The 26,627-nt window shown below is 39.5% G+C and overlaps 1 protein-coding gene across 1 annotated transcript in view; it reads right to left on the minus strand.

Moving 5' to 3' along the window:
• Window positions 1-22,492, minus strand: part of LOC123611546 (inhibitor of carbonic anhydrase-like) — a 56,650-nt gene extending 34,158 nt beyond the window's left edge. Inside the window, exons 1-2 of the mRNA XM_045503593.1 lie at window positions 22,322-22,492; window positions 5,811-5,983 (exon numbers count right to left, since the gene is read on the minus strand). Of these exons, the coding sequence (XP_045359549.1) occupies window positions 5,811-5,983; window positions 22,322-22,364 (216 nt within the window). The 5' untranslated portion in view covers window positions 22,365-22,492. The remainder of the gene's footprint in view (window positions 1-5,810; window positions 5,984-22,321) is intronic.
• Between the last annotated feature and the right edge of the window lie 4,135 nt (window positions 22,493-26,627).

Below are 26,627 nucleotides of genomic sequence, written 5' to 3' on the forward strand. Positions count from 1 at the left end.
TTATGGGTCTGTTCAAGCTTCTATTTCTTCCTGATTGAGTTTTGGAAGTGTGTGGGTGCTTAGGAATTTGTCCATTTCTTCCAGGTTGTCCAGTTTGTTGGCATATAATTTTTCATAGTATTCCCTGATAATTGCTTGTATTTCTGAGGGATTGGTTGTAATAATTCCATTTTCATTCATGATTGTATCTATTTGGGTCATCTCCCTTTTCTTTTTGAGAAGCCTGGCTAGAGGTTCATCAATTTTGTTTATTTTTTCAAAAAACCAACTGTTGGTTTCATTGATCTGCTCTACAGTTTTTTTTAGATTCTGTATTGCTTATTTCTGCTCTGATCTCTATTATTTCTCTTCCTCTGCTGGGTTTGGGGTGTCTTTTGCCATTCTGCTTCTATTTCCTTTAGGTGTGCTGTTAGATTTTGTATTTGGGATTTTTCTTGTTTCTTGAGATAGGCCTGGACTGCAATGTATTTTCCTCTCAAGACTGCCTTCGCTGCATCCCAAAGCGTTTGGATTGCTGTATTTTCATTTTCATTTGTTTCCATATATTTCTTAATTTCTTCTCTAATTGCCTGGTTGACCCATTCATTCTTTAGTAGGGTGTTCTTTAACCTCCATGCTTTTGGAGGTTTTCCAGACTTTTTCCTGTGGTTGATTTCAAGTTTCATAGCAATGTGGTCTGAAAGTGTGCATGGTATGATCTCAATTCTTGTATACTTATGAAGGACTGTTTTGTGACCCAGTATGTGATCTCTCTTGGAGAAGGTTCCATGTGCACTCGAGAAGAAAGTATATGCTGTTGCTTTGGGATGCAGAGTTCTAAATATATCTGTCAAGTCCATCTGTTCCAATGTATCATTCAGGGCCTTTGTTTCTTTATTGATCCTGTGTCTAAATGATCTATCCATTGTTGTAAGTGGGGTACTAAAGTCCCCTGCATACCACGTTCTTATCAATAAGGTTGCTTATGTTTACGAGTAATTGTTTTATATATTTGGGGGCTCCGGTATTCAGCGCATAGACATTTATAATTGTTAGCTCTTCCTGATGGATAGACCCTGTGATTATTATATAATGCCCTTCTTCATCTCTTGTTACAGCCTTTAATTTAAAGTCTAATTTCTCTGATATAAGTATGGCTACTCCAGCTTTCTTTTGACTTCCAGTAGCATGATAGATAGTTCTCCATCCCCTCACTTTCAAGTTGAAGGTGTCCTCAGGTCTAAAATTAATCTCTTGTAGACGGCAAATAGATGGGTCTTGTTTTTTTATCCATTCTGATACCCTATGTCTTTTGGTTGGAGCATTTAATCTATTTACATTCAGTGTTATTATAGAAAGATGTGGGTTTAGAGTCATTGTGATGTCTGTAGGTTTCATGCTTGTAGTGATGCCTCTGGTACCTTGTCTCACAGGATCCCCCTTAGAATCTCTTGTAGGGCTTGTTTAGTGGTGACGAATTCCTTCAGTTTTTGTTTGTTTGGGAAGACCTTTATCTCTCCTTCTATCCTAAATGATAGACTTGCTGGATAAAGGATTCTCAGCTGCATATTTTTTCTGTTCATCACATTGAAGATTTCCTGCCATTCCTTTCTGGCCTGCCAAGTTTCAGTAGATAAATCCATCACTAGTCTTATCAGTCTCCCTTTATATGTTATAGCATGCTTATCCCTAGCTGCTTTCTGAATATTCTCTTTATCCTTGTATTTTGCCAGTTTGACTATGATATGTCGTGCAGAAGATCGATTCAAGTTATGTCTGAAGGGAGTTCTCTGTGCCTCTTGGATTTCAATGCCTTTTTCCTTCCCCAGATCAGGGAAGTTCTCAGCTATGATTTCAAGTACACCTTCAGGACCTTTCCCTCTCTCTTCCTCCTCTGGAATCCCAATTATGCATATGTTATTACATTTAATTTGTCACTTATTTCTCTAATTCTCCCCTCATACTCTTGGATTTTTTTCTCTCTCTTTTTCTCAGTTTCCTCTTTTTCCATAATTTTATCTTCTAATTCACCTATTCTCTCCTCTGCCTCTTCAATCCAAGCTGTGGTCACCTCCATTTTATTTTGCAGGTCATTTATAGCATTTTTTAGCTCCTCCTGACTGTTTCTTAATCCCTTGATCTCTGTAGTAATAGCTTCTCTGCTGTCCTCTATACTTTTTTCAAGCCCAGCTATTAATTTTATGACTATTATTTTAAATTCATTTTATGTTACATTGCTTAAATCATTTTTGATCAATTCATTAGCTGTCGCTACTTCCTGGAGTTTCTTTTGAGGAGAATTCCTCTGTCTCATCATTTTGGATAGTCCCTGGAGTGGCGAGGAACTGCAGGTCTCTTCCTCTGTGCTGTCTGGAGTAACTTGCATTGGTGGGCGGGGCCACAGTCAGACCTGATGTCTGCCCCCCAGCCCACTGCTGGGGCCACAGTCAGACTGGTGTGTACCTTATCTTCCCCTCTCCCAGGGGCAGGACTCACTGTGGAGTGGTGTGGCCTCTGTCTGGGCTACTTGCACACTACCAGGCTTGTGGTACTGCTTCGATGGGATCTGGCGTATTAGCCGGGGTGGATCCACAAGGTGCACAGAGGCAGGAGGAGCAGACTCAGCTCACTTTGCCTTCGGTGGTCCGCTTCAGGAGGGGCCCCTCTTCTGTGGGCCTCTCGTCTATGCTTGGCTCCGGAGAGTCCATTCTGCTAGTCTTCTGGCAGTTTTCTGGGTTATTTAGGCAGATGTGGGTGGAATCTAAGTGGTCAGCAGGACTCGGTGAGCCCAGTGTCCTCCTACGCTGCCATCTTCCATTTTCTCTCTAAAAAAACACTCTTCTCAGGACTAAATAGCCTGACTTGATGACACAGGAAACACCACGACTGCAGGGCAGGTCCAACCGGGTTTACACCACATCTGTCAGGGTCTGTGAGCCTCAGGTCACTGACCTCACCTCCAGTTGTTCAACTGGGACAGGAAGGCTGGGCCACAGGGGAGAGAGAGCCAGGCTCTGTGCTGAGAGAGGACGCTCACAAGGCTGTCGTGTGTTGTCCCTCCACTGCGGAATCTATATTTGTTAAAATCTTGCAGATCTGTCATGATTTTTTTCCTGAAACATTTTTCTATTACATTATAGTAGATTATATTGTAGCATAATAGAATTATAGTATGTTATTTAAAATTTTTTAATGTTTATTTATTTTAGAGAAAGAGAGAGAGAGAGCACACAAGTAGGGGAGGCACACAGAGAATGGGACAGAGAATCCTAAGCACGCTGTACACTGTCACCCCAGAGCCCAGTGTGGGGCTCGAACCCATGAACCGTGACATCATGACCTGAACTGAAGTTGGATGCTCAACCAGCTGATCCACCCAGGTGCCTCTATAGTACATTATTTTAAATAAAAATAAGTCATAAATTTGGGTTACTTTTCCCCAACTAATGACTGTTGTATATGAAAATGACATTGTGATATGTTTATCTTTTGCCAAACTAATTTATTCATTCATAAATAATTGTAGTAAAATTTTTCTTTTTTTATAGTTGTACCACAATTTGTTTATTTATTAACCAGTTGATGGACATTTGAATTGTTTTTAATTTTAACATTATGAAAAAAGCAACTGTAAACATTAACATACAGGTGCTTATGTAGACATATGTTTTATTTTGCGGGGGAGTAGATACACAAAAAGGGTAGTATGGTAATTGTATATTTAACTTCAGGAGAAAGTTCCAAACTGTTTTCTAGATATGCTATTTTGCATTCACACCAGCACTATCTGAGGGTTTCAGTTGCTCTAAATCCTTATTAACACTTAATGTGATCTGTGTATTTTATTTTGACCATATTAGTAGATAAGTAGTGCTATTGTCTTGATTTGCATTTCTATAATGACTAATAACTTTGGATATACTTTTATGTGCTAATTTGCCATCTGTATGTGAGTGGATGTCTGTTCAAATCTTTTGCTTATTTAAAAAATTGGGTTGTCTCATTATTATTGGGTTTTAAGTTTGTTTTTTTTTGTTTCATTTTAATTTACATCCAACTTAGTTAGCATATAGTGCAATAATAATTTCAGGAGTAGAATCCAGTGGTTTATCCCCTGCATATAACACCCAGTGCTCATCTCAACAAGTGTCCTCCTTAATGCTCCTTGCCCATTTAACCTATCCTTCCACCCACAACCCCTCCAGCAACCCTCAGTTTGTTGTCTATATTTAAGAGTCTCTTAGGGGCGCCTGGGTGGTTCAGTTGGTTGGGCCTCTAACTTTGGCTCAGGTCATGATCCCACTGCTCATGGATTTGAGCCCTGCATCGGGCTCTGTGCTAACAGCTCAGAGCCTGGAGCCTGCTTCAGATTCTGTGTCTCCCTCTCTCTCTGCCTCTCCCCCACTCACACTCTGTTTCCCTCTCCCAAAAATAAACGTTAAAAAAATTTTTTTTTTAATCTCTTGTTTTGCCCCCTCCATGTTTTTATATTATTTTTGCTTCCCTTCCCTTCTGTTAATCTGTTTTGTATCTTAAATTCCACATATGAGTGAAGTCATATGATATTTGTCTTTCTCTGACTGGCTAATTTTGCTTTGCATAATACCCTCTAGTTCCATCCACGTTTTTGCAAATGGCAATATTTCTTTTTTTTTTTTATTGCCAAATAACACTCCATTGTGTGTGTGTATGTATATGTATGTGTGTGTATATATATATATATATATATATATATATATATATATATATATATACCACATCTTTATCCATTCATCTGTCAATGGACATTTGGGCTCTTTCCAAACATTGGGGTACGTGTGCCCCTTTGAAACAGCATACCTGTATCCTTTGAATAAATACTTAGTGCAATTGCTGGATTGTAGGGTAATTCTATTTTTCATTTTTTTGTGGAACCTCCATACTGTTTCCCAGAGTGGCTGCATCAGTTTGCATTCCCACCACAAATGCAAAATGTTCCTCTTTCTCTGCATCCTCGCCAGCATCTGTTGTTGCCCAAGTTGTTAATTTTAGCCTGACTGGTGTGAGGTGGTTATTTCATTGTGCTCTTGATTTGTATTTCTCTGATGATGAGTGATGTTGAGCATTTTTTTCGTGTGTCTACTAGCCATCTGGATGTCGTCTCTAGAAAAGTATCTATTCATGTCTTTTGCCCATTTCTCCACTGGATTATTGTTTTTTTGGGGGGGATTGTTGAGTTTGATAAGTTCTTCATAGATTTTGGATACTAGCCTTTAATCTGATAAGTCATTTGCAAATATCTTCTCCCATCCCATCAGTTGCCTTTTAGTTTTGTTGTTTCCTTTGCCATGCAGAAGATTTTTATCTTGATGAGGTCCCAATAGTTCATTATAGTAATATTTTTCTTGATTCTACCCTACTTTCCAGGAATGCAATCATCTGAAAATATTGATATTTTATTTGTTTCTTTCTACTTCATATGTATTTTGTATCTTATTGCATTACTGGAAAATTCCAAAAACAATGTTAAATAATAATGGTGATACGACAGCTTCTTATTTCTGACTCCAGTGCAATTCTGGCTTAGCTTTCCTGTTGGCATTTTCACTGAATCCTTCTCTATTAGTTGTTTAATTACTATTATTGCTTTTACTATTAATGAATGTTGAGCACCTATATTTTTCTCTCTACACGGTCCCTGTACTTTCAGGTCTTTAGCTTATTTCCTTCTCCTTTAAAGTATGGTCTAATTCCTGTGGGAAGAAAGTTGTTCTGAAGCAATAAACACTAACAAGTACAGAAAAAGGAAGTATGGATTTTCTTCCATTCTCCTTTGGGCAGCTGTGACTTACCCAAATGGACTTGATGCACTCAAAGTGAGAGGCTTTCTTCACACAGGTGACATGAGGACCATCTGCTGGAAGGACTTTTTTCATATTGTCACTGAAATCAGAGCACTTACTGGCCTCATGATTTGAGACAGTGCACCACCTCACAGTTTTCCCAGGGACAGCCAGACACAGACCTAGGGGACAGATGCCAGAGGTGTAAGGAACCCACAGCACTCATCTTTCTCTGCTGGCAGTTAAAGACAAGGTAAATGGTTGCCTGAGTGGAATAGACAAAAATTGTGTTGGCTGCATGGCTCACCTGAGTTTTCAGGTCCCATTTCTCTGATTGTGCCTTTCCCCTTGGAGAAACAAACCCAAAAGCACCTCCCAAAAGCTAAACAGAATTACCACATGACCCAGAAATCCCACCCCTCAGTATATATCCCAAAGAATTGGAAGCAGGTACTCAAATACACATACATGAATATTCATAGTAGCACTATTCACGATGGTCAAGAAAGGCAGAAACAACCTAAATGTACATCAATGGGTGAATGGATAAACAAAATATAGTATATCCATACAATGAAATATTATTCTGCCATAGAAAGAATGAAGTATTGCTATATGCTACAACATGGATGAACCTCGAAAATAATATGTTAAATGAAAGAAGCCGGTCACAAAAGGCTACACATTATATAATCCTACTCATATGAAATATCTAGAATAGGTAAATCTATAGAGACACAAAACAAACTGGTGGTTGCCAGGGGCTGGGAGAGAGGGGAATGGGTACTGACTGCTTAATGGGCACAGGATTTTCTTTTGGAACTAGATAGAGATGGTAGTTACACAACACTGTGAGTATACTAAATGCCACTGAATTGTATACTTTTAAATGATTAATTTTATGTTAATTAATGTCACCTCAGAAAAGAAAAAATATAAAAGGTGGGAGGGTGGCTGGGTGACTCAGTCGGTTAAGCATCCAACTCTTGATTTTGGCTCAGCTCATGATCTCGTGGTTCATGAGTTCGAGCCCCACATTGGGCTCTGTCTGCACTGACAGTGTGGAACCTGCTTGAGATTCTCTCTCTCTTCCCCTCCCCTCCTCTTGCTCTTTCATTCTCTCAAAATAAATAAATAAACTTAAAAGAAAAACCTATGGGAAGGAATCTTCAGCCTACTGACTTAGTCATTCTTTTGACATTAGATACTCTAACCTTATATGGTACTAATTGCTGGGGCACTAAAATCAGTACATGTTTATTTCATTTTAAGCTGTAGTAATAAGTTTAGAGACTATTTTAAAGGCAAAATGCTGCTTACAAATCTGTAGTATTTGAGCCAAATGTTATTTTAAATAAAATCTAGAAGATGAAAGTACAGCAGTAGCAAATCCCAGTTTTGGATGAAGTCCTGTATGTCAGGCAGTGTGCCAAGCACATTACTCTGCTCTAAGGTCCACAAATCTCCTGCCATTTAAACACTAGCGTTTCTGTTTGTGGATGAAATTTAAGGAAAAAAAACTATCAGGGACATAAAATAACTTGAGACAAAGCTAATATTTGAACTACCCAAATCTGTTTGACTCCAAAATCTGCACTGCCTTTTAAGTGTCTGTGAGTAAGAAACATCAAAAGAAACAGGACAGGAGATGCCAAATTACCTTAGACAGAATCCCATATGAAACACAGAATGACATATGGAGCTCCTCAACCCTATCGGAAAAAGCCTTTGAGAGTAGCAGCCCAAGGAAGGAGAGCAAGCTAGGAAATGGAACTATAGAGGCCATGTGCCCATGTGCAGAATAGAAACATTTGGAGTATTAGCTTTCATTTTCATTTTGAAACTTTCAAAGCATGTTTAATCTGCTTCCTAATATACATTGCTAAAACATTTTGTGCTTAGAAATAACTGGCAACAGTAGAGACAATACAACTCTATAAATGAAAATGCTTTGTAAGCAGGTTAAGTTATACAAAGAGCTACTATATCCAACTGTAGGGTTTGTTTTTCTTTATCAAAGGTATGCAGTTTTTGGGAAAGCCTTTTTGAAAGTTTATATTTTCAGTCACCACTGTGCTTATGTTCAAATGATTAAAACTAGTTTCTGCACTTCTAATTTTTTTTTAACTGTGATTGCAAAACAGGGCAAATGAAGTTTGTATTATTAGGGGAAAAGTGAAAGTCTTGACAGAAGCAAAACAAAACAAAAAAAGGGAAGATGGACTTTTGCTTCTACCTATAAAGGAGTAACTGATATGGGACTTGTTCTAGTACTTTAAACAACTAAAACACACACACACACACACATACACAGTGTGGAAAAAAACATGTGAAGAAAAGTTTTAAGTTATTGGATTATGGGCAAAAGAAAACCAGAGTAGCAATACTTATATGGGACAAAGTAGACTTTAAAACAAAAACCATAACAAGAGACAAAAAAACAGCACTATACAATAATAAAGGGAATAATCCAACAAGAAGATATAACAATTATAAATACTTATACACCCAACATAGAAGCACCCAAAACCATAAATCAGTTAATAACAAATGTAAAGGAACTAATCGATAATACAATAATAATAGTGACTTTAACACCCCACTTACATAAATGGATGGATCATCTAAACAGAACATCAACAAGGAAACAATGGCTTTGAAGGATATACTGGACCAGATGGACTTAACAGATATATTCAGAACATTCCATCCTAAAACAGCAGAATACATATTCTTTTCAAGTGCACATGGAACATTCTCCTGAATAGATCACATATTAGCCCACAAAACAAATCTCAACAAATCCAAGAAGGTCAAAATCATACCATGCATCTCTTCTAACCACAACGTTATGAAACTAGAAATCAACCACAAGAAAAAATCTGGAAAGACCACAAATACATGGAGGTTAAATAACATGCTACTAAACAATGAATAGGTCAGCCAGGAAATCAAAAGAGAAATTAAAAAGTCCATGGAAACCTCTGGAATGCAGCACAAGTGTTTCTAAGAGGGAAATTTATAGCAATACAGGCCTACCTCAAGGAACAAGAAAAATCTCAAATAAACAATCTAACCTTGTGCCTAAAGGAGCTAAAAAAAAAAAAAAAAAGGAACAACAAAACCAAACCAAAAACCAGCAGAAGGAAGGAAATAATAAATATTAGAGCAGACATAAATGTTATAGAAACTAAAAAAAAACAATAGAACAGATCAATGAAACCAGGAGCTGGTTCTTTGAAAAAAGATTTAAAAAAAATCAAAAAACCTCTAGCCAGACTTACCATGAAACAAAGAGGAAGGACTCAAATAAATAAAATCACAAATGAGAGATGAGAAATAACAACCAAACCATCTCCAATAAAGAGTTAGTATCCAAAATATATAAAGAAGTTACAAAAACTCAACACTCAAAAAACAAATAATCTAATTAAAAATGGGCAGAAGACATGAACAGAAATTTTTCCAAAGAAGACGTCCAGATGGCCAACAGACACATGAAAAGATGCCCAATATCACTCACCATGAGGGAAATGCAAATCAAATATCTACAATGAGATATTACCTCACACCTATCAGAATGGCTAAAATTAACAACAAAAGAAACAGGTGTTGGCAAGGATATGGAGTAAAAGGAACACTCATGCACTACTGGTGGGAGTGCAAACTGGTACAGCCACTGTGGAAAACAGTATAGAGGTTCCTCAAAAAGTTAAAAATAGGACTTACCCTAGATTCCAGAAATCACAATACTTGGTATCTACCCAAACGATACAAGAACACTAATTCAAAGGGATACATGCACCCCTATATTTATAGCAGCATTATTTACAATACCTAAGATATGAAAGCAGCCCAAGTGTCCATCAACAATAGACAGCAATGGAATATTATTCAGCTATAGAAAAGGATGAAATTAAAAAAAAAAAGAGTGAAATCTTGCCATTTGCAATGACATGCACAGAGCTAAAGAGTATAATGCTAAGTAAAATAAATCAGTCAGAGAAAAATAATATTATATGATTTCACTCAAATCTGGAATTTAGGGAAGAAAACAGGCAAAGGGAAAAAATAAGAGAGAGAGACAAAGGAAAACACAGACTCTTAATTATAGAGAATAATCTGATGGTTACCAGAGGGGGTGGGGGTGGGAGGGAATGGGTTAAAATCCTGATGTGGATTAAGGAATGCACTTGTCATGATGAGCACCAGGTGATGTATGGAATTGTTTGATCACTATATCGTAGACCTGAAACTAATACTGTATGTTAACTAACTGGAATTAAAATAAAAACATAGCATAACATAACATAACATAATATAACATAAAATATTGGACAATGGGAGGTGCAGGACTGTGATCTCTGAGAGAAGGAAAACAAATAAAGTGAGTCCTATAATCATCCTAACTTTCTTTCTGGACCAGATTTCCAGATGGCAGAGCAGAGAGAAGAAAACCAAGTAGCCTGACTGTCTTACCAAGTTGAGGACACAGAGATCATATTTAGGTAAGGCTAAGGCAATTAGAATTTGTAGCACAGATTAGCAAACAGTAGTGAATGCCAAAAAGGAGAGAAGAGAGAGAGAGGAGATTGAAATCTAGAGTCTACATACATTTGAGATTCTGGCTAAATTCCAACTTGAGCATTGTAGAAGCCAGGCAATAACAACTGCTAGAGAAAGAAAATTCAATGGGGAGCTTAAGCCAAACATTTTCCAGAACTTGAATGAGGTCAGGAATCATTTCAAGTTCCCATGATTCAGAGTGGATAAAAATCTCATTGAATAAATAGTACAGTTATTAAAGTTCCAGAAGTAGGTTAAACTACCCTACAATAAAGAATATTCTAGACACAGACTAAAAATCTTAGAAACTAGTTTTGAAAGAATTAAGCTGATCTGCAGATCATATGACTGCCTGCCAGAACAAAGTTTAACACTCTTTAAATAAAAACAACAAAATTCATTACACACACACACACACACACACACACACACACACTGTACACACCAAATTTCAATACTCAGCAAGGTAAAATTCACAATGTCTGGCAACCCACAAAATTACTATGCAGGTGAAGAAGCAGGAAAATGTAACCCATAATCAAGAGGAAAACAGTCAACAGAATCAGAACTAGAAGTAAAAGGGATGATGAAAATAACAGAAAATAACTTTAAAACAGCTATTTTAAGTATTATAAGTATGCTCAGAGATTCAAAGGAAAGCATGAACATAATGAGGAAACCAATGTAAGCTATAAAAAGAGCTAAAAGGAATTGCTAGAGACAAAAAAAAACAGAACGTCTGAGGGGCACCTGGGTGGCACAGTGAGTTGAGCATCTGACTCTTGATTTCAGCTCATGTCATGATCTCAAGGTTTGTGGGATGGAGCCCCATGACAGGGGGCTCTCCACACAGTGCAGAGACTGCTTGGGATTCTCTCTCCTCTCTCTCTCTGCCCCACCCGCTGCTCACACTTGCTTGCTCTCTCTCAAAATAAACAAATAAACTTAAAAAAAAAAAAAAGAACATCTGAAATGAACATTTAACTGAATGAGAATAACAGCAGATTACATACTGCAATAGAAAAAAGATAATCTGGAAGACATTACTTGAAACTCTCTGAAATGAAGCTCAGGGAGGGGGAAAAAAAGGATGAAAAACCAATAAACAGAGCCTCAGTGACTTGTCACCCAATGTCAAGTGATCTAATATATATGTAACTGCAGTCAGTCCTATGGGAAAACGTGGGGAGGGGGGCTGAAAAAATATGTGAAGAAATATTTGGGCAGAATTTTCCCAAATGTTATGAAAACTATAAACTCAGTTCTAGAGCAACCAGAGAAAAGAGATAAATTTAGAGGAACAAAGATAATGAATACCACAGACTTTTTTGTCAGAATCAAGATTAAGTCATAGACAAAATGCTAAAATAAAAATAACCTGTTAACCTAGAAATCTATATCCAATGAAATTAACTTTCAGAACTGGAGGCAAAAATAAACTTTTTCAGGCAAAAAATGTTGAGGGAATTTGGTGACAGCAAATTTGCACTACAAATACATGTTAAAGAAAGTGCCAGACCCAAGTGACATACTGGTGAATTCTATCAAACACTTAAAAAAGAAAGATACGAATGCTGCACAAACTATTTTATAAAATAAAGAAGGGAGGAAAACTCCTTTTTTTTTTTTTTAACATAATTTATTGTCAAATTGGCTTACATACAGTGTGTAAAGTGTGCTCTTGGTTTTGGGGGAAGGTTCCCATGGTTCATTGCTTACATAAAACACCCAGTGCTCGTCCCAACATGTGCCCTCCTCAATGCCCATCACCCATTTTCTCCTCTCCCCTTAACCCCACATCAACCCTCAGTTTGTTCTCTATATTTAAGAGTTTCTTATGGTTTGCCTCCCACCCTCTCTGTTTTTAACTGTTATTTCCCCCTTCCATTCCCCCATGGTCTTCTGTTAAGTTTCTCAATATCCACATCTGAGTGTAAACATATGATATCTGTCTTTCTCTGACTGACTTATTTCACTTAGCATAATACCTTCCAGTTCCATCCACATTGCGGCAAATGGCATGATTTCCTTACTAATTTTCTAAGGCTGTATTAAGTTGATATCAAATCCAAACAAAGATGTTACAAGAAAAGAAAACTATAGGCAAATATCATAGACACAAAAATTCTTTACAAAATTCTTTACTATGCAAAACCAATCAGTAAAACTCACCATACTGCAAAATTTAAAAATCCGTGATTATCTTGATAAGATACAGAAGACGTAGTTGTCAATTCAACACTCCAAGCAAACTTGGTATAGAAGGGGAGTGTCCTCAACCTGATAAAAGCATCTTCAAAAACATACAACTAACATCATGCCTAATGGGGAAAGATTTAATGCTTCTCCAGTTGAGAAACAAGGCAAAGACATATACTTTCATCATTTCTATTTAACATTGTATAAGAGGTCTTAGCCATTTTAATAAGGTATAAAATGGGAAAAAAGGGATACCAGTTGGAAAAGAAAGTATAAAATTGTCTTTATCCACAGATAATGTTTGTCTATACAGAAAAATTTAAAGACCCTGCAAAAAAGCTACTGGAACTAATAAATGATTTTAGAGAGGTCACAGGATTTGATTTGATATACTAGAATCAATAAAATTTTGATGATAGTAAAAAGAAAAAAACTGTAAAATGAAAAAATTTTATATACCACTTACAATGGCATCCAAAAATATGAAACATCTAGGGATAATTTTAACAAATTATCAATAACACTTATTCAATAAAAACTACAAAATATTCCTAAGATAAATGAAAGAAGACTAAACAGATACAGAATGCTCATGAACTACAAAACTCAATATTATTAAGATGAAATTCTTCAGTGAAACCAAGTAAAGAAAACTTCATTTTTAAAGTAAAGCCAGGGGGTGCCTGATGGCTCAGTCACTTGAGTGTCTGACTTGTACTTTCTGGCTCAGGTCATATTCTCACGGTTGGTGAGATCAAGCCCCGTTGGGCTTTGCACTAACAGTGTGTAGCCTGCTTGGGATTCTCTCTCTCTCCCTCTCTCTCTGCCCCTTCCCCATTCATGCTGTCTCTATCTCAAAATAAATAAATAAAGTTTAAAAAAAGCATACATATAAAATAAATAAATAAAAATAAAATAAAGCCAGAAGGCCAGAAGTGGGAGCTCTCACACCTTACCACTCCTTGTGGATTGCATACCCAAAAAGGAAGAGAGGTACCCTGCATTCCTAACAGGAAGAAGCCTATACTTTACTGCCCTAGCAGGAGGAAGAAATATTTTCTCCTTGCCAGGAAACAGCCTAGCTAATGAGAGACTATCACAACTTAGCCAATGAAAAGCCACTACCCTTAGCCCCTCCCAACTTCCCCCTTTCTCTACGGGGGGAAAAACAAAAACAAAAACAAAAACAAAAACTCCTGTCTTTTGTCCTCTAGTCTTGCCTATGGTTTTGCCATAGCTTGCATGTCCTGAAATGTGATTTTCTGCTATTCCCAAAGAAACCCATTTTTGCTGGTAAAATAACTGACAATTTTTTTCAATTTTTTATTTAAATTCTACTTAGTTAATATACAGTGCAATATTGGTTTCAGGAGTAGACTTCAGTCATTCATTACTTGCACACAACACCCAGTGTTTATCACAAGTGCCCTCCTAATACCCATCACACATCTAGCCCATCCCCCCCACCTCCCTCCATCAACCCTCAGTTTGTTCTCTATTTTTAAGAGTCTCTTATGGTTAGTTACCCTCTCTTTTTTTTTTCTTTTCCCCCCTCCCATATGTTCATCTGTTTTGTTTCTTAAATTCCACATATGAGTGAAATCATATGGTATTTGTCTTTCTCTGACTTATTTTGCTCAGTATAATACACTCTAGCTCCATCCACATCATTGCAAATGGCAAGATTTCATCCTTCTTGATGGCTGAGTAATGTTCCATTGTGTGTATATACACCACACCTTCTTTATCCATTCATCATTCGATGGACACTTGGGCCCTTTCCATATTTTGGCTATTGTTAATAATGCTGCTATAAACATAGGGGTTCATGTACCCTTTTGAATCTGTGTTTTGTGTCTGTTGGGTAAATACCTAGTACTGTAATTGCTGGGTCATAGGGTTATTCTATTTTTCACTTTTTGAAGACCCCCCATACTGTTTTCCAGAGTGGCTATGCCAGTTTGGATTCCCACCAACAGTGTAAGAGGATACTCCTTTCTCCACATCCTCACCAACACCTGTTGTTTCTTGTGTTAATTTTAGCCATTCTGACAGGTGTGAGGTGGTATCTCATCATGGTTTCAATTTGTATTTCCCTGGTGATGAGTGATATTAAGCATCTTTTCATGTGCCTGTTAGCCATCTGGATATCTTCTTTGGAAAAGTGTCTGTTCATGTCTTCTGCCCATTTCTTCACTGGATTATTTGTTTTTTGGGTGTTGAGTTTGGTAAGTTCTTTCAAGATTTTGGATACTAACCCTTCATCAGATATGTAGTTTGAAAATATCTTCTCCCATTACTTAGGCTGCCTTTTAGTTTTGTTGATTATTTCCTTTGCTGTGCAGACACTTTTTATCTTGATGAGGTCCCAACAGTTTCTGTTTACTTTTGTTTCCCTTGCCTTTGGCAAGATGTCTAGTAAGAAGTTGCTGCAGCTGAGGTCAAAGAGATTCCTGCCTGTTTTCTCCTTTAGCATTATGATAGTTTCCTGTCTCATATTTAGGTCTTTCATCCATTTTGAATTTATTTTTGTGTATGGTGTAAGAAAGTAGTCGAGTTTCATTCTTCTACATGTTTCTGTCCAGTTTTCCCAACACAATTTGTTAAGGAGAGTGTCTTTTGGATATTCTTTCCAGCTCTGTCGAAGATTAGTTGACCATATAGTTGTGTGTCCATTTCTGGGTTTTCTATTCTGTTCCATTGATCTATGTGTCTGGGTTTTATTTTTTTTATTTTATTATTATTATTTTTTTTTGCTAATACCATACTGTCTTGATGACTGCAGCTTTGTAATATAGCTTGAAGTCCTGAATTGTGATGCCTCCAGCTTTGCTTTTCTTTCTCAGAATTGCTTTGGCTATTCAGGGTCTTTTGTGGTTCCATACAAATGTTAGCGTTGTTTGTTCTAGCTCTGTGAAAAATGCTGTTTGGTATTTTGCTGTTTGGCATTGCATTAAATGTGTAGATTGCTTTGGGTAGTATAGATATTTTAACAATGTTTGTTCTTCCTATCCATGAGCATGGAATTCATTTCCATTTCTTTGTGTCTTCTTCAATTTCCTTCATAAGTGTTCTACAGTTTTCAGAGTACAGACCATCTACCTCTTTGGTTAGGTTTCTTTCTAGATATCTTATGGGTTTTGGGGCAATTGTAAATGGGATCGATTCCTTGATTTCTTTTTCTGCTGCTTCATTATTGGTGTATAGAAATGCAACCAATTTCTGTACATTGATTTTATATCCTGTGACTTTGCTGGATTCATGTGTTAGTTCTAGCAATTTCTTGGTGGATTCTTTGGGTTTTCAACATAGAGGATCATGTCACCCACAAATAGTGAAAGTTTGACTTCTTCCTTGCCAATTTGGATGCCTTTTATTTCTTTGTGTTGTCTGATTGCTGAGGCTAAAAAACTTCCAGTACTATGTTAAATAGTAGTGGTGAGAGTAGACACCCCTGTCTTTTTCCTTACAGTGAAGGAAAGCTCTGTTTTTCCCCATTGAAGATGATATTAGCTGTGTATATGGCCTTTATGATGTTGAGGAATATTCTATCTATCCCTACTTTGTTGAGAGTTTTTATCAAGAATGGATGCTGTATTTTGTCAAATGATTTTTCTGCATCTATTGACAGGATCATATGGTTCTTATCCTTTCTTTTATTACTGTGTTGTGTCACGTTGATTGATCTGCAAATATTGAACCACCCCTGCAACCCAGAAATAAGTCCCACTTGATCATGGTGAATAATTCTTTTAATGTACTGTTAGATTCAATTTGTTAATATCTTGTTGATAATTTTTGCATGCATGTTCATCAAGGATATTGGCCTGTAATTCTCCTTTGAGTGGGGTCTTTGTCTGGTTTTGGAATCAAGGTAATGCTAGCCTCATAGAAGGAAATGGAAGTTTTTCTTCCATTTCTATTTTTCGAAACAATTTGGGAAGAATAGGCATTAACTCTTCATTAAATGTTTGGTAGAATTCCTCTGGGAAGCCATCTAGCCCCGGACTTTTGTTTGTTGGAATATTTTTTATTATTGATTCAGTTTCTTTGCTGGCTATGGGTCTGTTCAAATTTCTATTTCTGTTTCAGTTTTGGTAGTTTTTATGTTTCTAGGAATTTGTCCATTTCTTCCAGATTATCAAGTTTTTTGCACATAATTTTTCATAATATTCTCTTATTATTATTTGTATTTCTGTGGTGTTGATCATGATCTCTCCTCTTTTATTTGTGACTTTATTTTGGGGGGTCCTTTCTCTTTTCTTTTTGATAAGTCTGGCTAGGGGCTGTCAATTTTATTAATTCTTTCAAAGAACCAGCTCTTAGTTTTGTTGATCTGTTCTACTGGGGGTTTTTGTTGTTGTTGTTTCTATATCATTTATTTCTGCTTTAATCTTTATAATTTCCCTTCTTCTTCTGGCTTTAGGCTTTATTTGCTATTCCTTTTCTAGCTCCTTTAGGTGTAAGATTAGGTTGTGTATTTGAGACTTTTCTTGTTCCCTGAGGTAGACCTGTATTGCAATATACCTCCCTCCTATGGCTGCCTTTGCTGCATCCTGAAGGTTTTGGACTTGACAGTTTAAAAAAATTTTTTAATGTTTATTCATTTTTTGAGGGGGGTGTGAGGGACATAGAGAGGGGGAGACACAGAATCCAAAACAGGCTCCATGCTCTAAGCTGTCAGCACAGAGCCCAATGCAGGGCCCAAACCCATGAACCAAGCTGAAGTCAGACACTTAACAGACTGAACCACCCAGGCACCCCCAGACTTGACAGTTTTATTTTATTATTCGGGGTGTGTGTGTGTGTGTGTGTGTGTTCAGGTATAGAATTTAGTGATTCATCAGTTACATACAACACACAGTGCTCATCCCAACAAGTGCCCTCTTTAATGCCCACTGCCCATTTAGCCCATCCCCCCACACAACACTCCACCAGCAACCTTCAGTTTGTTCTCTTGACAGTTTTATTTTTAAGGCTAACGCTTCTCAAAATGATCCATAAATTAAATGCAATCTCAACAATATTTCAATACTAAACTTGATTTTTATAGTAGTTGATAAGCCAATTCAAAATGTATACGCATATGTAAAGGATCTAAATGGCAAACCAATACTGATGTAATACCATAGAGTTGAAGGGCTTATTCTACCTGATTTCTAGACTTTCTGTAAAGCTACTGTAATCAAGACAGTGTGATATTGGCACAAGAAGAGACATATAGCTTAACAGAACAGAATAGAGAGACTAGAAATTGACCCACATTTATAGGGTCAGTGGATTTTCTTTCTTTTTTTTTTTTTTTAATTTTTTTTTCAACATTTATTTATTTATTTTTTTTGGGACAGAGAGAGACAGAGCATGAACGGGGGAGGGGCAGAGAGAGAGGGAGACACAGAATCGGAAACAGGCTCCAAGCTCTGAGCCATCAGCCCAGAGCCAACGCGGGGCTCAAACTCACGGACCGCGAGATCGTGACCTGGCTGAAGTCGGACGCTTAACCGACTGCGCCACCCAGGCGCCCCGGGTCAGTGGATTTTCAACAAAGGTGCTAAGGTAATTCAGTGGAGAAAGAATATCCTTTTCAAAAACAAGTCCTGGAATAACTGGATATTCATGTGAGAAAAATGAATCTCAGCTTTTACTTTAACCATACACAAAAACTAAAAGTGTATCATAAACCAAAACACAAAAGCTGAAGCTATAAAACTTCTAAAATAGGGTTCCTGGGTGGCTCAGTTAAGCATCCAACTTCATGATCTCACAGTTCGTGAGTTTGAGCCCCACGTTGGGCTCTCGACTGTCAGCATAGAGCCTGCTTCAGATCCTCTGTCCTCCCCTCTCTCTGCCTCTCCCATACTGGTTCTTTCTCTACCTCTCCCAAAATAATAAATAAGCTTTAAAAAAAACCCTCTAAAATAAACCAAAAGAAGTTATTGCAGCTTTAGGGGTAGCCAATTATATTTTTAGAGAGGACATAGAGTATAAAATCCAAAACTTAAGATTTGGTAGGTGAACTTGATCAAAATGGAGAACATCTGCTCTTCAGAAGATAGCATTCAGAAAATGATGAGCTAAGCCACAAACTTGGAAAAAATAATTGCAATACATCAGTCTGACCAAGGACTTGTATCCAGCATATATAAAGGGCTTTTTAACTCAATAGTAAGTCAAATAACCCAACTTAAAAAAATGGGAAAAGATTTTAACATATACTTCATAAAAGAAGATATACGAGTGGCCAATAAGAATATAGAGAGATGTTCAACATCATTGCTCATCAAAGAAACACAAAATAAAACTCTAGTGATATACCACAGCACACCTATTAAAATCACTAAACGGGAAAAGACTGACAACACTGAGTGCTGATGGGACGTGGAGCAACTGAAATTCTCCTACATTGCTGGCAGCAATGTAAATGGTACAACTACTCAAAAAGCGTGGCATTTTCTTAACTAATTACATATATATTTACATTATGACCCAGCAATTTTACTCCTAGAAATTTGCCTAAAAGGAATGAAAACATAAGTCCACTCAAAGACTTGTACACTAATGTTCATAGCAGCTTTATTCATAATATCCCCAAAGTGGGGAAGCTAAATGTCCACCAACGAATGAATAGGTAAACAAACTGTGGTAAAGCCATACAACGGAATACGACTAATCAATAAAAAGGAATGAACTTTAATACATGCAAAAATGTGGAGGAATCTCTAAACAATTATACTGAGTGAAGCCAGACTCAAAAGACTACGTCTATGTACTGTACAACTGCATTTATGTGAAATGGCAAAACTTACATAGAGTGATAGAGAGTGGGAATGACTAGGAAAAGGATAGTTTGAGAGTGATGGAAATGTTCTATATCTTGATCATGATGGTAGTTACATGGGTACGTGTAGTTGTCAAAATTCATTGAACTACATGTATACTTAAAACGAGTGCTGGGATGCCTGGGTGGCTCAGTCAGTTAAGCATCCAACTGTGGCTCAGGTCATGATCTCACAGTTCATGAATTCGAGCCCTGTATCAGGCTCTGTGATGACAGCTCAGAGTCTGGAGCCTGCTTCAGATTCTGTGTCTCCCTATTTCTCTGCCCCTTCCCTGCTCATGCTCCATCTCTCTGTCTCTCTCAAAAATAGTGAACATTTAAAAAAATTTTTTAATGAGTGCATTTTATTATATATAAATTATACTTCAGTAAAAATTATTTTATGTTTTTAAATGTTTATTCATTTTTGAGAGAAAGACAGAGACAGAGTGTGAGCAGAGGAGGGGCAGAGAGAGAGGGAGACACAATCTGAAGCAAGCAAGCTCCAGGCTCTGAGCTCTTAGCACAGAGCCTGATGCAGGGCTTAAACTCACAAACCACAAGATCATGACCTGAGCCAAAGTTGGATGCTTAAACAACTGAGCCACCCAGGTGCCCCAGTAAAAATTATTCTAAGAAAGAAAGAGAGAGGGGTTCCTGGGTGGCTCAGTGGATTAAGCTTCCCACTCCTGGTTTCAGCTCAGGTCATGATCTTGTGGCTCATGAGTTTGAGCCCTGCATCAGGCTGTGCGCTGGTGGCACGGAGCCTGCTTGGGGATTCTCTCTCTCTCTCTCTCTCTCTCTCTCTCTCTCTGTCTCTCTCTCTCTCTCAAAATAAATAAACAAAAAAGGAAGGAAGGAAAGAAGGAAGGAAGGAAGGAAGGAAGGAAGGAAGGAGGGGAGGGAGGGAGGGAGGAAGGAAGGAAGGAAGGAAAGAAAGAAAGAAAGAAAGAAAGAAAGAAAGAAAGAAAGAAAGAAAAAGAAAGGAAAGAAAGAAAGAAAGAAAAAGAAAGGAAAGAAAGTGCAAGCAAGCTAGACTATACCAATTCAGTAACACTCTGTGACAGCCATGTGACAATTTCAAGAAAGGACAATCTGAGCCCACTGTGGATATTTGAGACTGATCCTGGGAGGGAAAAGCTTCTGGTGGCCACATGCTCATTGTGTGGAGAAATCTCTTAAGCCCCAGAGAGGCTGAAGTAGAAGGTAGAGGCCAAAGCGGAGGTGCAGGCTGTTCTGACCCTCTGGTTCTTGGCTCTTGCAAGGTCTACTAAAAACAAACCCCTTTCCTTTGATCTGTTAAATTTTAAACTATTTTGGTTGCATTTCTGTCATTGCCCATCAGTTTTTTGTCGGAAAAGAACACTGAGCTTTGAAGAGAGCACATCCTAGACTCCAGGCTGGTTCATATCTAGTGGCCCACTGGGAAGGACTATGGGGGTGGGCATGGGGGAGGTAGGCAGCTCTTGCCTCTGGTTTGTAAATACAGACCTGATTGGGAAAATGACCTTTTGGTCAGTGCCTGGAATTTCCAGGAAAGGCGATAAAGGAAGAAAAAACAACACAAGCCCTGGTCAGGAGCAATTAAGGAGCAACCAGGGAGCTTCACTCTGGATTCCCTGCTGGCTGTAGTTGGAACACAGCTGTACACTCCCTTTCCAGCCTTTCCCAGCCCCTGCAGAGCTCCCTGTGTGGCCCTATGTGGCACTCCTTGCCCTACCTGCCTTTTCCTCCTGCCGTCCCCAAGTTACCCCTCTCCTCAGGTAAGCTACCTTACCACTCCAGAAGTTATTTAAGATAGCCTGAGAACAGACAGAACCAGGGCTAGAAAGAACCAACAGTTGTTGAGCCATGCAACTGTTTTTCACATGCACGAGCTCATTGACTTTGTACCATCGCCTACCTTCCTACAGTTACCCAGCCAAGAGCCCTGGGCTCCCCCTGCCCAGCACAGGAAGGGGCCTGCTACATTGATGTTCAGGATTTTTACCAGTGGTAACTCACCTGTGTCTAGAGTTCTGTCATTAGGTACTTTATCTCATTCCAATTTCGCAGTGTTGGTTGTGAAAAAGCAATGCCTACTGAACTAATGAGGAAACCAGTTCAGAGAGGTCAAGGGATGGCCTGGAACTGAGTCACACAGAACTGAGTGGCAGTGGATCCTACTCTAGGGTGACTGCCTTTCTCGTACATTCCTCTACCTCCCTGTTGTGTGATAGGGATGGGAGATGTACAGTTCAAAGCAGGAAAATCCCTTCTGGTTAGATACCTGATAGGTCAAGCATACCTGACATTAAGCCCCTCCTCCGCTTAGGAGCCAGGAGCCCTGGGGAAAATCCCTTCTCTCCTTTGATCATATTTCCTTCACTGTGAACAGGATCAACAGCTTCCAGGCTAAGTGTCATAATTCCTTTCCGCGATGGACTAATGAGTAAATAGTTTAGGCTTTGTGGGCTGTAAGGTCTCTGTGGCAACTACTCAATTCTGTCCTTGAATCCTGAGTGCAGCCACAGACAATACTTACCTGAATGAACATGATTGTGTTCCAATAAAATTTTATTTATGGACACTGAAATTTAAATTTCATATAATTTTCATGTATCAAAACTACTGTTCTTTTCACTTTCTTTCAATCATTTAAAGATGTAAAAGCCATCATTAGCTCATCCAGCTGTACAACATCAGGCGGCAAGCGGGATTTGGCCCCCTGCCCTAGGCTACAAAAGTTTGTCAGGTGCCCGGGTTCACTCCCACCCCCAGCCTCCCGACCCTCCTTCCGCCCCCCCCAAGCAGAGGCACTTTGGAACGAGCCAGGCGCTGGGCTGCTTCCGGGCCCCTAACACCCAGGCTGTGCAGTCCCACTATGGCTGACCCTCTGCTGGCACCCAGTCCGCGCCCTGGAGGGCTAGCCCCCACTCAGCTCCCAGTGCGCACTCACCCAGGGTCCCTGCGCACAGCAGGGAGCAGATGGCGAACTTCATCGTCCGCTGCAGGAATACGACACTGACGCGGGCTCCGGGAGCCGAGGCAGGCTTTACCTGACCCTCCCCAGGGGGAGCGGATCCGCCTCCCCCGAAGGGTTCACCTTTTGGGCAGATCGTTCTCGCCACACCCCCGACCAGCCCCAGCCCTCCGCAGGGCTAGAGGGCGGCAAACTCGAGCCACGCTCCTGCCGACCCGCGGCCACTCCTTCCGCCCACCTCCGGGAGCTGCTAGACCGCACCACTCTCTCGGGTTAGGGGTCCGCATGCCGGAGGTGCAAGCGGAAGTAACCTCGGAGCCCGCTGGACTGGCCGCCTTCACAGAGGGAGAAGGCAGGTGATCGGCTGGGTCCCAGGTGAGTTACTAGGACCTAAGTTCCCTGACCCTCGTCCTTCATCTAGCCATGCAGCTCTTAAATGTTTGGAAAACACAGACCCCAGAGGAATTGGGGGGAGTGCACAGGATACACAGGCTCCAGAGGAATGGGGGGCAGTCCACAGAATGAAACCTGGGGACTCTTCCCCCAGAAAAGCATGCGCACACAGACACACAAAGTTCTGAACACCATTTTCAGGCATCTTCAGACTCTTCCTCTTAAGTCGCCCACTCCGGACGCCTCCCGGAACCCCACCCCCCAAAAAAAGACACGGTTCCCTGCAACCCTCTGCTGAAGGCTGAGGTCAGGCAAAGCGCTGAACCCCGAGAGGGCTGCTTCTACTTGGTTCTGCAGCCTGCCTCCCAGTCCTGAAGTCGGTGAGCTTCACTTAGGGAAAGTTTAGATGCAGTTTTAACAACTTTTGTTGAAGTACAATAAATATACGTAAAACTTAACACATCCTAAATGTACAGCTTGATGAAATATGACCAGGTGAACACATCCGTATAACCAGCACCCACATCAGGAAACAGAACGTTCACAGAGCAGAGATGGCCCCCTAGTGCTTCTTCCAGTTGCTTTCCGTGTCCCCCACAAAGATACACATTTTCTTGGCTTCTAACAGCATGGACGAATTTTGCTGGTAGAGATGGAATCATACGATATGTACAATGCTGTGTCTGGCTTCTTTCACTTGTTATATTTGTAAGAATCATCTATGGTGTTGTGTATAGCTGTCTTTCACATGTTCTCAGTGCTGCATATTATCCTGTATTTCGCTTATCTTTCCTGTTGATGATAGTAGTTTCTAGTTTGGGCTCTTACAAAGAGCCAGTGAGCCCTGCTATGAACATCCTAGCACATAGCACATCTTCTAGTACATGTAGGTATGCATTTCTGCAGGATATTTCCCAGGAAGTGTAATTTCTTGGTCATAAAGTAGAAGGTATGTCTAACTTTAATACATACTGCCGAACAGTTTTCCAAAGTGGCTGAACCAATTTATACTCCCAACTTAAGGGTATGAGAGTTTGGTTGCTCCACATCTTTTACTATTTTGGTGGGAGTATAACTAGTTGTGCACTGTAATTTTGAGTTTCTCTGATGACTAATGAAGTTGAGCATCATTTTATGTGCATATTGGCTATTTGGGTGCCATCTCATATAAAGCATTGTTTCAAGTCTTTTGCACTGAATACATTTTATTTATTTTTTTTAATGAAATTTATTGTCAAATTGGTTTCCATACAACACCCACTGCTCATCCCCAAAAATGCCCTCTTCAATACCCATCACCCACCCTCCCCTCCCTCCCACCTTCCATCAACCCTCAGTTTGTTCTCAGTTTTTAAGAGTCTCTTATGCTTTGGCTGTCTCCCACTCTAACCTCTTTTTTTTTTTTTTCCTTCCCCTCCCCCATGGGTTTCTGTTAAGTTTCTCAGGATCCACATAAGAGTGAAACCATATGGTATCTGCCTTTCTCTGTATGGCTTATTTCACTTAGCATAACACTCTCCAGTTCCATCCATGTTGCTACAAAGGGCCATATTTCATTCTTATTACCACGTAGTACTCCAACATTGAATACATTTTAAATAGGCTTTCTGTTGAATTAAGTTTTGGTACTGGCAATACAATTATTCAAACTACAAAACCGAGGCTTGTCTAGTAAAGTATCCTCAGATTTGGGCCTTAAGAATGTAAGACTGTGTTATATTATTTTAGCCCATCATAACTCTTTATTCTGCATCCTCTTCTCATGTGCAAAGGATGAATCTTCGGGGCGCCTGGGTGGTGCAGTCGGTTAAGCGTCCGACTTCAGCCAGGTCACGATCTCGCGGTCCGTGAGTTCGAGCCCCGCGTCGGGCTCTGGGCTGATGGCTCAGAGCCTGGAGCCTGTTTCCGATTCTGTGTCTCCCTCTCTCTCTGCCCCTCCCCCGTTCATGCTCTGTCTCTCTCTGTCCCAAAAATAAATAAATGTTGAAAAAAAAAAAATTAAAAAAAAAAAAAAAAGGATGAATCTTTGCTAAGTAACTATTGTTTTTTTTTTTTTCAGCCCCAGTTAAGATTGTGAAAAATTCTTCTCTCTGGCAGAGATTAACCCTGCCGTCCACTGAGCCAGAGACAGTGCTGAAGTAGTTATAAGAGATTGTAAATCACAGAATTCACAAGGTCAAGGGCAAGACACCTTGATATACAAACCTGGCTCTCCTTTCTTTCTCTGTAATATACACACATGCACACACACACACCTCAAAGTAAACAGCTTGTCCTCTTCCTTCTGCACCTTACAGACATCAGCATCCTTAGACGACCCAATGGGAGATTGTCCCAATTCATCTCCCCTTTCTCACCACCTCTGGCCAACTAAGCTTTCAATTTAAGAAATGTAGGGGCATCTGGGTGGCTCAGTTGGTTAAGTGTCCGACTTTGGCTCAGGTCATGATCTCACAGTTTGGGGGTTCAAGCCTTGCATCCATTTCTGCGCTGACAGCTCGGAGCCTGGAGCCTGCTTCAGATTCTGTGTCCCCCTCTTTCTCTGCCCTCCCTTGCTTGTGCGCGTGCTCTCTCTCTTGTCTCTCTTTCTCTCTCAAAAATAAATAAATTTAAATAAATGTACACTGTCTCTCTCTATGTGCCACATGAATAGGGACAGGGTGGAGTGAGGGGAGGACCTCTCACATCTGGTGACTCTTTGGGCTTTGGAGCGAAGACCAGCTAGAGTCCACTGAGAAAAGCATACGAGCCTCCATACGAAGCACAAACAGGGTCTGTGCTTTGCAAAGAGGCTGTCAGGCTGACCACAGCCCATCCACACTTAAGCTGGAAATAGTTACATCTTTCTCATCAGAGATTAAAGAGTGATCCCTGCTAAAGAGCATCCCAGAGAAAACAATGAACAAGTCCTCTCTTTGTTGAGACACTTATCAGGATGTCCCTGGCCTGGGATTTGCCCCAAGGATTGCTAAGAGGTAAACCCTTATTCTAAACCTGCTATGAGGAGAACACACAGTCCTGAAAGCCACCTGCTACATCCACCCCATGCCAAAGACCCTCGAGGGCAGAGATTCCAAGAAGGGGATTATCTACTTCTACAGCTGCTTGGAGTCAAGGAATCCTTTGACCTTAGAATTTCTGAAAGTGAGAATAGGAGTGCCTTCCTTTGTCTAATCTAGAGGAAAGGGAATGTATACAGTTTTAATGCAAACCTTTCGTTGAATTTAAACATACACATAGAAGATGTACACATCGTAAGTGTGCAGCCCAGATTGGCACAACATGAGCACACCCCGAGTAGCCAGTATTCAGAAGATAGAGAAAGAGTATGTTACCAGCACCCTGGAAGCCCCCTCATCTGCCTTATAGTCACCAATGATCAAAGGTAATCATTATTCTGATTTTGAACACCATAGTTGAGTTTCACCTGCTATTTAGTTCATATACATGAAATCAGAAAGTAAGCACTGTTCTCTGTCTAGCTTCTTTGTCTAAACCTGACATTTGAGAGAGTCAACTCTGCTGTTTCATATGTATTCTGAGGCATACCTCAGAGATGGTGCAGGTTTGTTCCATATCCCCAAAACAAAGCAAATATCCCAGTGAAGGGATTCAAATGAATTTTTGGTTTCCCAGAGCATATAAAACTTATGCTTACATCATTCTGTAGTCTATTAAGTGTGCAATGGCATTATGTCTATAAACATGTACATACCTTAATTAAAAATATTGCTAAAAATGCTAACCAGTCTGAGCTTTCAGGAAGTCATAATCACTGATCCCAGATGACCATAACAAATATGATAATAATGAAAAAGTTTGAAATATTGTCGGAATTACCAAAATGAGACACACAGACACCCTGCAAGCAAATGCTGTTGGAAAAAAT

Source organism: Leopardus geoffroyi, chromosome C2, assembly GCF_018350155.1.
Source record: "Leopardus geoffroyi isolate Oge1 chromosome C2, O.geoffroyi_Oge1_pat1.0, whole genome shotgun sequence".
Taxonomy (NCBI): domain Eukaryota; kingdom Metazoa; phylum Chordata; class Mammalia; order Carnivora; family Felidae; genus Leopardus; species Leopardus geoffroyi.